General features: G+C 43.9%; 1 protein-coding gene and 1 pseudogene across 13 annotated transcripts in view; one reads left to right on the top strand and one right to left on the bottom strand.

Moving 5' to 3' along the window:
* Positions 1-16,216, top strand: part of CEP85 (centrosomal protein 85) — a 48,236-nt gene that overhangs the window by 23,878 nt on the left and 8,142 nt on the right. For 11 of the 13 annotated variants that reach the window (XM_078330798.1, XM_078330797.1, XM_035308223.3 and 8 more), the window contains 6 exons: positions 2,981-3,675; positions 5,336-5,466; positions 5,866-5,983; positions 7,329-7,514; positions 15,626-15,778; positions 16,010-16,164. In XM_078330798.1, coding sequence (XP_078186924.1) covers positions 2,981-3,675; positions 5,336-5,466; positions 5,866-5,983; positions 7,329-7,514; positions 15,626-15,778; positions 16,010-16,164 — 1,438 coding nt within the window. The remainder of the gene's footprint in view (positions 1-2,980; positions 3,676-5,335; positions 5,467-5,865; positions 5,984-7,328; positions 7,515-15,625; positions 15,779-16,009; positions 16,165-16,216) is intronic. The other 2 variants (XM_078330801.1, XM_078330803.1) reach the window with 1 other exon arrangement.
* LOC103794309 (small ribosomal subunit protein bS6m pseudogene) lies at positions 10,642-13,228 on the bottom strand (annotated as a pseudogene).

Raw genomic sequence — 16,216 nt, forward strand, 5'->3', positions numbered from 1 at the left:
GGAAAAAGGTGTTGCTAAGTTCATGGTAGCAACCCCTCATGTGCTACAACCTAGCAGCCTTCTATTTTGTAATTGCACTATGGGAGCAGTGACAAATGGAAGAACTGATACTATGGTGCTGTTATGGAGGATTTAAAATGTATTGCATATGGTCAAGCACAGTGGCTCATGACTGTAATCCCAGCACTTTGAAAAGCCGAGGCAGATGGATTACTTGAGGTTAGGAGTCCAAGACAGCCTGGCCAACATGGTGAAACACCATTGGTGAAAAATACAAAAATTAGCTGGGCATGGTGGGAGGCTCCTGTAATTCCAGCTATTCCAGAGGCTGAGGCAGAAGAGTCGCTTGAACCTGGGAGGCAGAGGTTGCAGTAAGCCAAGATCACACTGCTGCACTCCAGCCTGGATGACAGAGCAAGTGAGACTCTGTCTCAAAAAAGAAAAAAAAAATGTGCCGGGCTCAGTGGCTCACTCTTGTAATCCCTGTACTTTGGGAGGCTGAGGCGGGTAGATCACCTGAGGTCAGGAGTTCAAGACCAGCCTAATCAACATGGAGAAACCCTGTCTCTACTAAAAATACAAAATTAGCTGGGCATGGTGGCACATGCCTATAATCTCAGCTACTCGGGAAGCTGAGGCAGGAGAATCGCTTGAACCTGGAAGGTGGAAGTTGCGGTGAGCTGAGATCGCGCCATTGCACCCCAACCTGGGCAAGAAGAGTGAAACTCTGTCTCAAAAAAGAAAAAAAAAATGTATTGCTTACTAGTCTTGGAAGTCTTTATCACTACCAGTCTGCCTTAACTTTGTTTACTAGTCCTATATTTAAGTTGTGAGACATTAGAAAATGTGTCCTTTAACTGAGAGATTTATTTCTTGGTCCTGAGAGACTAATGCATGTTATCAGAACTTATTCAGGTATTTGTTTTGTTGTGTGTGTGTTTTTAGTGTGGTCTTTTATATATCCCCAAGATCACCTTGAGTGTAGGAAATTAAATAATATGCATATAAGGCTTGCACATCTGTTTTTAAAGTATTTATTCCTCCTATCTAACTGAAATGTTTTACCCTTTGATCAACATCTCTCTATTCCCCCTGCTCCCCAGCTTCTAGTAACCATAATTCTTCTCTCCGTTTCTATGTGTTGAGGTTTTTTTGTTTGTGCGTGTGTGTGTGTGTGTTTTGAGGGTTTTGTTAGCTTCCACATATAAGTAAAAACATGCAGTATTTGTCATTTTGTGCCTAGCTTATTACTCTTACTACCCTCCAGGTTAACCCATGGTTTCCTTATCTGTCAGTTGATTCTGTAACTTGGCTATTGTGAATAATTGCTCAGTAAACATGGGATTGTAAATATCTCTTTGACATACTAATTTCACATCCTTTGGGTATATACCCAAAAGTGGATTGCTGGATCATATGGTACCTACATTTTGATCCTTTGAGGGACCTACATACTCCATTGTTTTCCATAGTGGCTGTATTTGCATTCCCACCAACAGTATACTCAGTTCCCTTTTCTCTACATCCTCTCCAAACTTGTTATCTTTCATCTTTTTGATAATAGGCATGCTCACAGGTGTGAGGTGGCTGGCCCATATTTTTAAAGAGTTGCTTAAGGCCAGGCATGGTGGCTCACACCTGTAATCCTACCACTTTGGGTGGATTGCTTGAGTCCGGGAGTTCGAGACCAGTCTGAGCAACATGGTGAAGCTCCATCTCTACTAAAAATACAAAAAACTGAGGTGGGAAGATCACCTGAGCCTGGGGAGGTCGAGGCTGCAGTGAACTGTGGTCATGCCATTGTGCTCCAGCCTGGGTGACAGAGTGAGACCCCATCTCAAAAAAAAAAAAGAGTTGTTTAATGAGAAGATAGTAGCTGATCTATACTCACATAATTCTGGGAACCATTATGGTATCTGTTGTCATTATCTGATGTGTTGGTGGGGAAAAAAGAAAGAGAAACAAGTTGGTAGTCACTCTTGTCCATGGAAGATATGCTTGATTTGGGAAGGAGTAGTGAACATCATTGAAAAGAGAATAAATTGGTGTGCCTTGTCTCCTTATTCAGTTTTCTGCCTGCTGAAAGCAATAAGTGTGTTACCTCACATTCTTTCCTTATTGTTTGCTTGCAGTATTCCCCCTCAGAGTAGTACTTGAAAGTTGGAAATAGGTAAAAATGTGAACCTTCTGCAATAGAGCTAATCAAGCAGTTGTCTCCCAAGGCCAGGCAAGAGCCGAAGGAAACATGAATTTAGTCTGAAGGAAAAGTTAAAAAAAAAAAAAAACCCGGTTGGGTACACACAAGGAGGCAAGTGAAAAGGCAAAATATAAAATAGAAGATTTCAGTGTGTACCCAATTGAGAGTGCTCACTGTGCTAGAGTGAAACCTGAGAGTTACTAAGAATAACTTCACATATCCAGGCAGTCAGGTCTAGGGTATGGGAGAGAGAGCAGAATCCTGCCTCAGATGCCATACTTTCTGTCCTGCATACTGAGCAAGACTCTCTAGTTTGCTTTATTCTTCAGGTAGTTGGACTCATTGCTCACCTTCCTGGGGGAGCTTTTGGAGGTCAAAGAAGATTCTGGCAACTCTTGGAAAGGATATTTTTATTAGATTGGAATATAACTGAGAGTTGTCCAGCTTCCAGATGAGTAGGACCTAACTCATTTTCCTTAAGTAAGTAAATTTTTTTAAGTTCAGTATTCAGCTTTGTCTGTTGACTGACATGATTTTAAAAAATTCTAGTACAAAGGACTAAGTTGAAAGTGAAGCCATTATTGCCTTTTGTACTTTGTGAATGGCATTTGAGATCCTGGAACATACATCTCCCAGTTTGGTTGCTGTGTCTTTCTGCCTTATACTTTTGATGACAGTGCTCTTTCTGCTTGGTCTCAGGACAGAGAGCTTCTGGCATAGCATTCAAACTCAAGAAAGCTTGCTGCTTCAATTTTGACTTATGGAAGACTATTCTCTCCGCAGATTTTTGCAGCTCAAGTGGCAGCCCTTCTTTCCAGCCCATCAAAAGCCACGTAACCATTCCAACAGCCCATGTGATGCCTTCTACTTTAGGGACCTCTCCTGCCAAGCCAAATTCTACACCTGTTGGACCCTCTTCCTCCAAACTCCCTTTGTCAGGGTTGGCTGAAGGTGTGGGAATGACAAGAAATGGAGACCTTGGTGCAATGAAACGTTCTCCAGGCCTATCTAGAGATCTCATGTATCTCTCTGGTACTACTGGAGAAAATGGAATTGAGCAGTCCTGGTTTCCAGCAGTGGGCCATGAAAGACAAGAAGAGGTGAGGAAGTTTGATATTCCTAGCATGGAATCTACCCTCAATCAGTCGGCAATGATGGAGACACTCTATTCAGATCCTCACCACCGAGTCCACTTCCACAACCCAGGAACCAATGCAAGTAAGGAGTTGTACAAAGTATTACCTGAGGCCAAGAAGGCACCGGGCAGCGGGGCAGTGTTTGAGCGGAATGGACCACATCCTAATAGCAGTGGGGTCCTTCCTTTGGGACTCCAGCCTGCTCCTGGGCTCTCCAAGCCTCTGCCCTCTCAAGTGTGGCAGCCGAGTCCTGACACTTGGCATCCCCGAGAGCAATCTTGTGAACTCAGCACTTGTCGGCAGCAGCTGGAATTGATCCGTTTACAGATGGAGCAAATGCAGGTAGAGGTCCTTCTTTCCTTGGATTTTGTAGGTTCTATATAGTTCTTAGAATTTTATAGCTTTTGTCCTATGAGTTTTGGCTTTAAAGAAAATAGCTGTAAAAAGAAGGAAGATGTTTGTAGACAGGAAATGTAGGCTTGTGACCTGTTGGTCATTGAATCTGTTTGGTGGTCAGTTTTAAGCACCAGATAGGGTCTCCTAAATAGCAGAAGGTTACAAGGGAAAACCTAAAAAGGTATTTGTACAAGTCACTAGGCTAAGTACTTTCACATACAGAATTTTATTTAATCTTCATAGTATACCAAGGAGGTAAATGTAGAAACTTGTCAGGTTCTTAGACTACGTAATCTGTCCAAGATCACAGAGCTGGTAATTGGTAAAGCTAGGATTTAAAAACCATCTTTGAGGTTGGGTGCAGTGGGTTATGCCTGTAATCCCAGCACTTTGGGTGGCCAAGGTGGGCGGATCACGAGGTCAGGAGTTAAAGACCAGTCTGGTCAATATGGCGAAACTCCATCTCTACTAAAAATAAAAAAATTAGCCGGGTGTGGTGGCACGTGCCTCTAGTCCCAGCTACTTGGGAGGCTGAGGCGGGAGAATGGCTTGAACCCGGGTGGCAGAGGTTACAGTGAGCCAAGACCGCACCATTGCACTCTAGCCTAGGTGACAGTGAGACTCCATCTCAAGAAAAAAAAAAAGTACCTGTAATCCTAGTACTTTTGAGAGGCTGAGGTGGGTGCATCACCTGAGGTCAGGAGTTCAAACCAGCGTGGCCATCATGGTGAAACCCCATCTTTAAAAAAAACAGAAAATATATAAAAAATATATATTTTTTAGAAAGTTAATGAATAAATAAAAACCATCTTTGAACCCCTGTGTGTTTGTTTGAGACTGAGTCTCCCTCTGTTGCCCAGACTGGAGTGTAGTGGCACAATCTCAGCTCACTTCAACCTCCACCTCCTGGGGTCAAGCGAGTCTCCTGCCTCAGCCTCCCAAGTAGCTGGGACTACGGGGGCATGCCACCATGCCCAGCTCATTTTTGTATTTTTAGTAGGGATGATGTTTCACCATACAGGTCAGGAGTTCAAGACCAGCCTGGCCAAGATGGAAAAACCCCGCCTCTACAAAAAATACAAAAATTAGCTGGGCATGGTGGCAGTTGCCTGTAATTCCTGCTACTGGGGAGGCTGAGGCAGGGAATTGCTTGAACCCAGGAGGCAGAGGTTGCAGTGAGCCGAGGTCATGCCACTGCCCTCCAACCTGGGTGACAGAGTGAGACTCTGTCTCAAAAAAAAAAAAAATCCTTGTGCTGCTGAAGAGTAGGAAGGAAGGAAGTGGACATATTTTCCTTCCTTGGTTGGTGAAGACAGCCTAGCTCCTGGTTTGCCTCTGTTGCTAGATAATAAAAGATAACTGACCTTTTCTTAGAAACTAGAGCCTTTTTGAACAGGGAGTGTTCAGTTGGCAGAAACCTTCCTGGCAGGTTCTTTCCAGTCATGCCTCAGAGCTAAAATTATTTCATAAACATTGGGCCTTATCAGGCTGAGCCAAGGTGGGCCTTGACTACAGACCCAGCTGGTTACTGCTCAGGTGTTTTCAGGCATGTATGGGTCAAGATCAAGCCCCTCTGGGCCTACTGAAAGTGGCACTTGCCTTTCAGTTTCAGAACGGAGCCATCTGCCACCATCCTGCTTTTGCTCCTTCACTGCCCATCTTAGAGCCAGCACAGTGGATCAGCATCTTGAACAGTAATGAACACCTTCTGAAGGAAAAAGAGCTTCTCATTGACAAGTAAGAGGGCAAGGGGTACCACAGGGCCAGACTACTCTCCCAGGCCCCACTGAAGACACCTAATGGAGTCTTCCCAAGGACAAAGCATTCCTCCTCTGTGTAGGCCCCTGTCTTGCCTCATGGTAGAGGTGGGTTGATAAGCAGCCTAGTCGTACATCTAATGTGATAGGCCAGTTAGGTATTTCTTCGGGGACTCTAAGGAGTGCCTAAAGGAGGTAGCCAGTTCATTGCAGCTGATATTTTCCTCATTTTCCTTCAGTTACCTTTCTCCTTCCTTCAGAAAGTACTGATATCTAGAATCTAAGATCTTGCTTACATAATAGGGATTGTACTTAGTAGGGGCTCATATTGTGAGGGGTTAGCATTAGGACCCTGACCTGATTCTTCTGTCTTGTGCAGGCAGAGGAAACACATCTCTCAGCTGGAGCAGAAAGTGCGAGAGAGTGAACTGCAAGTCCACAGTGCCCTCTTGGGCCGCCCTGCCCCCTTTGGTGATGTCTGCTTGCTAAGGCTACAGGTAAGTATTGGCAATCAGGATGGCATTCTTTTTGTCATAACTCAGTGTCTTCCCTGTGCTTGGCACCCTTAGGTATCTAGGAGATACAAAAGAGATCAGTCCCTGCCCTGAAAGAGTAAACATGCTAATTATAAAGCACCTTTTATCATGCCCTTGTGGGTGGAGAAAAGGCTAAGAACCATGTGAAAGTCTAGATGCCTAGGTGTCAAGACATACTTGGGAAAAAGGTCGATAGTAAGGTCCTAGAGTTGAACCATGTTATGAGAAGTCTTAATCTGCTAGCCCTGGCCAAAAGAAGAGAGAGGCAAAGGTAATGAGGGATTTAGAGCCATTCTCTCTTTTTTTTTCCCTCCTGCTCTGTTGCCCAAGCTGGGGTACAGTGGCACAATCTCAGCTCACCTGCACTTCCCAGGTTCAAGTGATTCTCCTGCCTCAGCCTCCCAAATAGCTAGGATTATAGGTGCCTGCCACCACACCCAGCTAATTTTTGTATTTTTCATAGAGGCAGTGTTTTAACATATTGGCCAGGCTGGTCTCGAAGTCCTGACCTCTGGTGATCTACCCTCCTCAGCCTCCCAAAGTGCTGGGATTACAGGCGTGAGCCACCACGCCCAGCCTGCCATTCTCATTTTTATCCTCCACGTCTAGGAGCAGCTGAAAAAAAATCATAAATTTCTCACTGAGATCAATGGTTATGGGGGTTGAGAGCTTGAAAAGAAGCCTACTTTGTTGACCAAGCTTCTGTAATTTGGGCATTTGAATGTTGGGTATTTGATAGGTTATAGCACTGGCTTTGCTACCTAATTAAGGCATTATCCTGCCTTGGAATCAGAATGTTAAGAGTGGGAAGTGCCTTCGATGAAATCTAGTTAATTCTTTGAATTTACTGATGAAAGAATTGAAGCCCGAGAAAGAGGAAGACCTTGCCTAAGATTATATAGAGAATGAGTGGAGAGAAGCCAGGCTTTGAGCCCAGGTCTTCTGGTGTCTTGTCCTGGGTTCGTTCCAGTATATAATGGCTTAGGTATTGTTTTAAGGCAGTGGTTCTCAAATGTGAGCGTGCATCAGAATACCTGGAGGGCTTGTTAAAACACAGATTATTGGGACCCATCCCTACAATTTCTGATTTGGTGGGCCTAGGAGTTAGGCTTAAGAATTGCATTGCTAACAAATTTCAGCATCAGGTAATGCTGATGCTGTTAACCTTAAGACCCAGTTGAGAAGCACTTCTTGATGAAATTCTTCGAGAAAAATGATATTTGACCATGAAGTATGCTGGGAATAAGTAAAGTACATGAGACTGTAAGGGTAAAGAACAGTTACATATTGAGAATTTTTCTGGCAGGAATTGCAGCGAGAAAACACTTTCTTACGTGCTCAGTTTGCACAGAAGACAGAAGCCTTGAGCAAAGACAGGATTGAGCTTGAAAAGAAACTCTCTGCTTCTGAAGTTGAAGTCCAGCTCATCAGAGAGTCACTCAAAGTGGCATTGCAGAAGCATTCTGAGGAAGCGAAGAAACAGGAAGAAAGGGTGAGCTGAGTAGCTGATAGCTCTAATTCACAAAGGAGTTCAGTCAGCTGTCTACTCTAAAGCCTAAGCTGTTTCTGGGCCCCATTCCTGGAACTAAGAAGAGACAATTGGATAAGATCCTCCACTGGCTTCTCACACAGAATCAGTGAGGATCTCCTTTTTGCTAGAAATGCAGTTCTCCCTCCCCGCTTTTTGCTTCATCTCCACAAAACCACAACAGTCAGGGAAGGTTGTATGATCCCTCACTGTCCCAGGTTGTGCTATGCAATGTGCCACCAGCTGGTCTGGGTAGAAACCCAACCTGAGCACTCATACCAGATGACACTGTTGCAAGATGTTTAAATACCTGTGGTATATTTATATCATTCAGTCTGGTTTCTCATCCTACCTAAAAAGTAGAGAAAAATTCCATGTGCACAGCTAGTTTGGATGTTTATTTTTGCCAGTACTCTTAGAATTGCCTTAGGTTTAAAATTCTTCAGTTTTATGGGTACCTCCCAATTCACGGCTTGCTCTAAAGCATGTATTTTTGGAGGACCAGTTTAATAATGATTAGCTCTGGACCACTTGTATCAAAACAACTAGAGCAATACTTCTCAAACTTGAGTGTTTCAAAATCACTTGGGGATCTTGTTAAAAATGTTTATCAGGCCAGGCATGGTGGCTCACACCTATAATCCCAGCACTTCGGAAGACCAAGGCAGGTGAATCACGAGGTCAGGTATTTGAGATCAGTCTGGCTAACACAGTGAAACCCATCTCTACTAAAAATACAAAGAATTAGCCAGGTGTGGTGATGTGTGCCTATAATCCCAGCTAGCTACTCAGAAGGCTGAGGCAGGAAAATTGCGTGAACCCGGGAGGTGGAGGTTGCATTGAGCTGAGATTGCACCATTGCACTCCACCCCGGGTAAAGAGACTTAGACTCAATTTTAAAATTGAGACTAAGTCTCAAATTAAAAAAAATGTAGATCAAATTCAGTAGTTCTAGGAGAGGGCCTGAGATCCTGCATTTCCCCCTTCCCCTTGCCCTTTCCTTTCCTTTCTTTCATGACAGAGTCTTGCTCTGGTGACCAGTCTCCCAAGTAGTTGGGATTACAGGCACTTGCCACCACACCTGGCTAATTTTTGTAATTTTAGTAGAGATGAGGTTTCACCATATTGGCCAGGCTGGTCTTGAACGCCTGACCTCAGGTGATCCACTCACCTCAGCCTCCTAAATTTCTGGGATTATAGATGTGACCCACTGCACCCAGCTGGATCCTGCATTTCCAACAAGCTCTCAGGTGATGCTGATGTTGTTGGTACAGGAAGAATTTAAGAAGATTTGTTAAAAAAGAAAATTTCAAGTTAAGTTAGGCTGGGTGTGGTGGCTCATGCCTGTAATCCCAGCATTTTGGGAGTCTGAGGTGAGTGGATCACCTGAGGTTGGGAGTTCAAGACCAGCCTGACCAACATGGAGAAACCCCATCTCTAGTAAAAATACAAAATTAGCTGGGTATGGTGGTGCATGCCTGTAATCCCAGCTACTCGGGAGGCTGAGGTAGGAGAATTGCTTGAATCCGTGAGGTGGAGGTTGCAGTGAACAATAAGGGTGAAACTTCATCTCAAAAAAAAAGTCAGTGAGTTAAAAGAAAATAAAAATAATTTATATATCTAAGTTAAGTAATTAAATACCAATAGGTTTATAATAAAATTAGTAGTTGTAAAAACAAATGAAAAAATTTAAAAAAATATATATTGGCTCATACATATAAACCCAGCACTTTGGGAGACGGTGGCAAGAGGGTTGCTTGAGCTCAGGAGTTTAAGACAAGCTTGGGCAACATAGTGAGACCTCTTCTCTTAAAAAAAGAGAGGGCCAGGCGCGGTGGCTCAAGCCTGTAATCCCAGCACTTTGGGAGGCCGAGGCGGGTGGATCACTAGGTCAAGAGATCAAGACCATCCTGGTCAACATGGTGAAACCCCGTCTCTACTAAAAAAAATACAAAAATTAGCTGGGCATGGTGGCGTGCGACTGTAGTCCCAGCTACTTGGGAGGCTGAGGCAGGAGAATTGCTTGAACCCATGAGGCGGAGGTTGCGGTGAGCCGAGATTGCGCCATTGCACTCCAGCCTGGGTAACGAGCGAAACTGTCTCAAAAAAAAAAAAAAAAGGCAACATTTTTTCTCCCCCGCAAAATCAAGTTTATTACTGAAAGCAAAAGTTGCCCATATAATACATTGGTTTTCAATTTTTATTTTTGAATGGTTATACAGTCTGAATGACTAGTTTATAATCCCAGGTGGTATTGTAAGTTTTACTCTTCAAAATGGTGTTACTGGCTGGACACAGTGGCTCATTCCTGTAATCCCAGCATATTGGGAGGCCAAGGCAGGTGAATAACTTGAGTTCAGGAGTTCAAGACCAGCCTGGCCAACATGGTGAAACACTGTCTCTACTTTAAAAAAAAAATACAAAAATTAGCTGGGTATGGTGGTGGGCACCTGTAATCCCAGCTACTTGGGAGGCTGGGGCAGGAGAGTCACTTGAACCCAGGAGGTAGATGTTGCAGTGAGCTGAAATCGCACAACTGCACTACAGTCTGGGCAACAAAGTGAGTAAGATTCTTTTCTCAAAAAAAAAATAAATAAAGGGTGTTACTATTGTAAGGGGAAAAGTCTTCGTTGACAAAGAAATGACATTAATGAATACAAAAGCAAGAAAGATCCACTGGTACCACAGATTGCAGAGAAGCTTGTCAGTGAGCAGTTCCCCACCTCTTGCAGCAAAGGCGGGGAGCATGAACTTAAAGTATCTTAGAAAAATCAAATAGCACCTGCAACACTCTCTTAAGTAAAAGCCAAGCTTGTAAACTATTACTTCTCATCCATGTTGCTCAATTATGAAGGAATTAAATATGAGGCTAAAATATAGTGAATCTCACTTCAACTTCCTCCTCCCTGGCTCAAGTGATTCTTGTAACTTAGCTGGGATTATAGGTGCATGCTACCACACTGAGCTAAAGTTTGTACTTTTAGTAGAGATGGGGTTTCACCTTGTTGGCCAGGCTAGTCGAACTCCTGGCCTCAGGTGACTTTGGCCTCCCAAAGTGCTGGAGTTACAGACATGAGCCACTGCCTGGCCCTCACTGCTGCTTCTTTGTGGAATATAGTTTTTCTTCAAGTAAGACTATGACTATCTCTTCCCATTCTTTTAGTTCCTGGGGTGTTTTACAATATTCCATCTAATCATATCTACATCTCTAGACAAGTGCTCCATCATGCTTTCAACAGTTGTGGTTGGTGTATAAAAATTCACCAAGAAGTACCCACCTCTGCTGTACCATTGACTGTGGGTGGAGATCTTATGAGAAAGTGCTTGTTTGCCCAGTTTTTCCAAGTCCGTCACTATTGCTCCTCTGTTCATCAGGGTTTCTATACATTTCAAAGCAGCAGTAGTCTCTGGCTGCGACATGGCTGTCAAGATTAAAGCCAGCTTGTAGCCAGGATTCCCAGAGGCTCGCTGGGTGACTTGGAACTGGGCCAGTTCCTGGGAAGTGAAGGGGCAGGATGGCAGAGGCCTGGAAGTGACTGGGTTGGATGGCTCCCAAGTGTCAAAAGCTACAAATTTTTTTTTTTAATTTGCAGTGAGCCGAGATTGCACCACTGCATTTCAGTCTGGGTGACAGAGTGAGTGAGATTCTGTCTCAAAAAAAAAAAAAAATGTTACTTTTGTAAAGGAAAAAGCCTCCTCCTATTCAGGAGACTGAAGTGGGAGAATCACTGGAGCCCAAAAGGTCAAGGCTGCAGTAAGCCATGATCTCACAGTTATACTCCACCCTGGGTGACAGCAAGACCTTGTCTCAAAAATAAATAATTAGTTCTGTGCCCCAGCACAACCCCACAATAGTATCTATCCTGAGCTCTTTTCTTTCCCCTGATAATGTATGATTGACCTTGGAACAATACATTTAAACTGCACAGTTCCACTCGTGTGTGTATTTTTTTTTTTCAACCAAATTCGGATCAAAAATCAAGTATTCAAGAGATGCAAAACCAAATTATATGGAAGGCTGATATATATGCAGTTTCTACTGGACCAGCTATAGGACTCAAGTTTGAGTAGATTAGGATATACAAAGGTGGTCCTAGAACCAGTGCCCTGTGCATGCCAAGGGACAGCCGTATTTCTGAATAGTATGCTTTTCCTGCAGTTTTTTTGAATTTTAGACGTCTGTTTTTGTTTCATGGATACAGTATCTCTGACAATATTGATTGTAGTTATTTTGGATGTTTACATCTGTTTATAGTATTTCTTGTTTTCTTAAGGTCCTTTTTTTCTGTTTTGGTGACTTTCATGTTAGAGGCTTGGTGATTATTGAATGGATGGGCAGTCATATTTAAGAAGGAAGCAGGCCAGGTTCAGTAACTCACACCTGTAATCCCAGCACTTTGGGAGGCCAAAGCGGGCAGAACACCTGAAGTCAGGAGTTTGAGACCAGCCTGGCCAACATGGTGAAACCCCATCTCTAATAAAATATTAAAAAATCAGCTGGGCATGGTGGCAGGCACCTGTAATCCCAGTTACTTGGGAGGCTGAGGTAGGAGAATTGCTTGGACCTGGGAGATGGAGCTTGCAGTGAGCTGAGATTGCACCACTGCACTCCAGCCTTGGAGCAAGAGCGAGACTCTCTCTCTCAAAAAAAAAAAAAAGGCATTTAAAAGCTTAATTCTTCTTTAGAAAGAAAGAAAAAAAAGACAGCTTAAAAGCTGGATGAAAGCTCTGGGTTCATGGTGGTTACCTCTTGGACTTCACTATAGGATCAGACTTAGACTATCCCTTTCACTTGGGAATCCTCAAATGTCATTATCTGGATGTCTTCTCTCACTCTCTAGAGAAGAATCTTCAACCTGCTGCCCGATGGAGTGGCTGGAGGCAGGAATGCTTTTAGCCTTTGGATTCTCGGTGCTGAGGCGGTGATTGGGCTTAAAGTCCCCCACAGTTCTATATATAGTGTTTTTTTGTTTTTTGTTGTTGTTGTTGAGACAGAGTCTCACTGGAGACTCTGGAATGGCTGGAGTACAGTGGCACTGCAGCCTCCGCCTCCCCGGTTCAAGCAATTCTCTTGCGCCTCAGCCTCCTGAGTAGCTGGGATTACAGGCGCCCACCACCCACAACACCTGGCTAATTTTTGTATTTTTAGTAGAGATGGGATTTCACTGTGTTGGCCAGGCTGGTCTTGAGCTCCTGACCTCAGGTGATCCACCACCTCGACCTCCCATAGTGCTTGGATTAGAGGGTTGAGCCACTGCGCCGGCCTAATTTTTGTATCTTTTGTAGTGATGGAGTTTTGCCATGTTGGCCAGGCTGGTCTCGAACTTCTGGCCTCAAGTTACCTACCTCAGCCTCTCAAAGTGATGGGATTACAGGCATGAGCCACTACCCCCGGCCATGTACATAGATTTTTACTTATACTTGTTTTCATCCCAATGCTTCACCCTCTCTGCTATGACTAGTATTCTTGCGTCTGGAATCTCTCATTGATTTATCCAGCAAATAGTCTCCTGATAGGGAAGTTAGGGAAGCCCAGGCTGATATCTAGCTAACTTGTATATAGATTTCTGGGGAATTCCCTATTTTTCAGATCTGTGGTTGATACTTGCCTCCATAGTGAGCTGGTACTTAAGTTCAGAGGCTTTTGGGAGTTGGGAGGAGCAGATTTTCTTCCACATTGTCTGTAAACACTGCAGATTGCAACTTTTCTGCCCCAAGCGATTTATCTCCCTGTTAACTTTTATCTTTTGGAAACATTAAAGCCTTTCTTTTTTTTCTTTTTCTTTGTCTTTTTTTTTTTTTTTTGAGATGAGTCTCGCTCTGTCACCCAGGCTGGAGTGCAGTGGTGCAATCTTGGCTCACTGCAACCTCCACCTTCTGAGATCAAGCGATTCTCCTGCCTCAGCCTCCCAAGTAGCTGGGACTACAGGCGCATGCCACCATGCCCAGCTAATTTTTGTGTTTTTAGTAGAAACGGGGTTTTACTATATTGGCAGGCTGGTGGTCTCGAACTCCTGACCTTGTGATTCACCTGCCTCGGCCTCCCAAAGTGCCGGGATTACAGGTGTGAGCTACCGTGCCTGGCCGCATTAAAGTCTTTTATAGGCTGGGCATGGTTGCTCACTCCTGTTAATCCTGGCACTTTGGGAGACCAAGGCAGGAGGATTGCTTGAGCCTAGTTAAAGAATAGCCTGGGCAACATGGCAAGACTCCATCTCCATAAAAAAATTTTAAGCCAGGCATGGTGGCTCATGCCTGTAATCCCAGCACTTTGGGAAGCCAAGCTGGGTGGATCACCTGAGGTCAGGAGTTCAAGACCAGCCTGGCCAACGTAGCAATACCCCATCCCTACTAATAATACAAAAAATTAGCTGGGCGTGGTGGCAGACGCCTGTAATCTCAGCTACTCAGGAGGCTGAGGCAGGAGAATCACTTGAGCCTGGGGCAGAGGTTGCAGTGAGCTGAGATCACGCCACTGCACACCAGCCTGGGCAGCAAGAGCAAAACTCTGTCTCAAAAAAAATTTTTTTTAATTAGCTGGGTGTGGCGGCATACTCCTTTAGTCTCAGCTACTCAGGAGGCTGAGGTGGGAGGATCACTTGAGCCCAGGAGGTCAAGGCAGCAGTGGGCTTTGTCACTGCACTCCAGCATGGGTGACAGAGCGAAACCCTGTCTCAAAAAAAAAAATTTTTTTTCCTAAACTTTTGTTTCCTCCCCTGTTGTTTCTCAGTTAATTTTTTATTTTCTTTCTGTTGTTTTAAAGATGTTTTTGGAAGGGAGAAGAGATGAACATTTATGGTCAGTTTATCATTTTCCATAAATCAGGTGATTCTGATACATATTGAAGTGTGAAAATCACTGGTTCAGAGATTTAAGAGTACAGATTGGACCTAGGATAAAGCTTTTCGCTGATTTTCAGGGAACTTTCTTAGTTCTGTTATATCTTTGGATTAAATAAGGCCTGTGCCGCCTCTTTGACATTTAGTAGATCTGTATTACTTTTTCTGTTTTCTCTTGCTTCCCTCAGCTTCCTTGTACATAAGCAAACAAAATAAAACAAAGCACCATAATGATGAAGAAAAAGCCTCTGTTCAAATCTTTATTGAATACCTGCTCTGTGCCAGACAATGTACCATGTGTTTAGGATATAATAATTAGCAAACACACATAGCTCTTCCTCTCAAGTTTCATTAGTCTTTCCAGTTGATTGCATGGCTTTATATCATGTATGGTATTTAGGGAATAATATGTTATCTTTCTCTCCAGAACAGACCAGACTGGTTATATGTCTATTGGAAAGTTATATACTTCTGCAGTCCAATACAGATGCAGACCAACTGGAGTTAGTGTGAGACCCCACAGATTTAAGGGCACAGTTCTCAACAAAACTGTGTTTACTTCAGATGCCAACTGCAAATTCTGGGGTCTTCATGCCACCCATATTTCTGACCAACTGGCTGCAGATCTGTGAGCTTCTATGACCCCTTTAGGTTTAATAATTCCCAGAACTACTCACAGAACTCAGGAAAGTACTATAGTTATGATTACAGTTTTATTATAAGGGATACAATTCAGAGCCGGACGTAGTGGCTCATGCCTATAATTCCAGCACTTTAGGACGCCGAGATGGGTGGATCACCTGAGGTTAGGAGTTTGAGACTGGCCTGGCCAACATGGCGAAATCTTGTCTCTACTAAAAATAAAAAATTTAGCTGGCTGTGGTGGCAGGTGCCTGTAATCCCAGCTACTAGGGAAGTTGAGGCAAGAGAATCATTTGAACCTGGGAGGTGGAGGTTACAGTGAGCCAAGATCGTGCCATTGCACTCCAGCCAAGGCAACAAGGGTGAAATAGAGTCAAATAGAACTTTGTCAGCCACTCATAAGCCCCTCTGTATCTTATGTTCTCATTTAAAACAAGGTGGGGGCAGGATACAAGAGTACAATTCAGGACCAGCCAAATCTAAAGAGTGAGGTCCAGGAGCATCCTGAGAGCAGAGCTTCCATGCCCTTTTCTTGTGGAAGAAGTTCTAGAGGAGTGAATGGTGAAGACATATGTTTGACATTTTTTTCCCTAGGTCAAAGGTCGTGATAAACATATCAATAATTTGAAAAAGAAATGTCAGAAGGAATCAGAGCAGAACCGGGAGAAGCAGCAGCGTATTGAGACCTTGGAGCGCTACCTGGCTGACTTGCCCACGCTGGAAGACCATCAGAAGCAGAGCCAACAGGTAACAGCAATGTCTTGGCATGCCTGGGGTATCAGGGAGTGGCCAGGCAGGGGAACTTTTTCATCATCTGCTGTATGCAGTTATCCTGTGACTTCCTGAGAGGAGAATCTCAAAGTAGTCATGTCCAGATTCACATTTGTCAGATTTGCACCTGGACTGCAAATTTTTTGAGGTATCCAGAGAGAGTCTTCCTGGGTTTATTTGACCTAAACATGGAATCCTATCTCTCAGCTTAAGGACTGTGAGTTGAAGAGCACAGAGCTACAAGAGAAAGTGACTGAGCTGGAGAGTTTGCTGGAGGAGACCCAGGCAATCTGCAGAGAGAAGGAGATTCAACTGGAAAGCCTGAGGCAGAGAGAAGCAGAATTCTCCTCCACTAGACATAGGTAAATAACCCTGTGGGATTGAGGGAAGGAGTGGAGAGTTAGTTTTTGGTCA

The sequence above is a fragment of the Callithrix jacchus genome, chromosome 7 (genome assembly GCF_049354715.1).
Source record: "Callithrix jacchus isolate 240 chromosome 7, calJac240_pri, whole genome shotgun sequence".
NCBI lineage: Eukaryota > Metazoa > Chordata > Mammalia > Primates > Cebidae > Callithrix > Callithrix jacchus.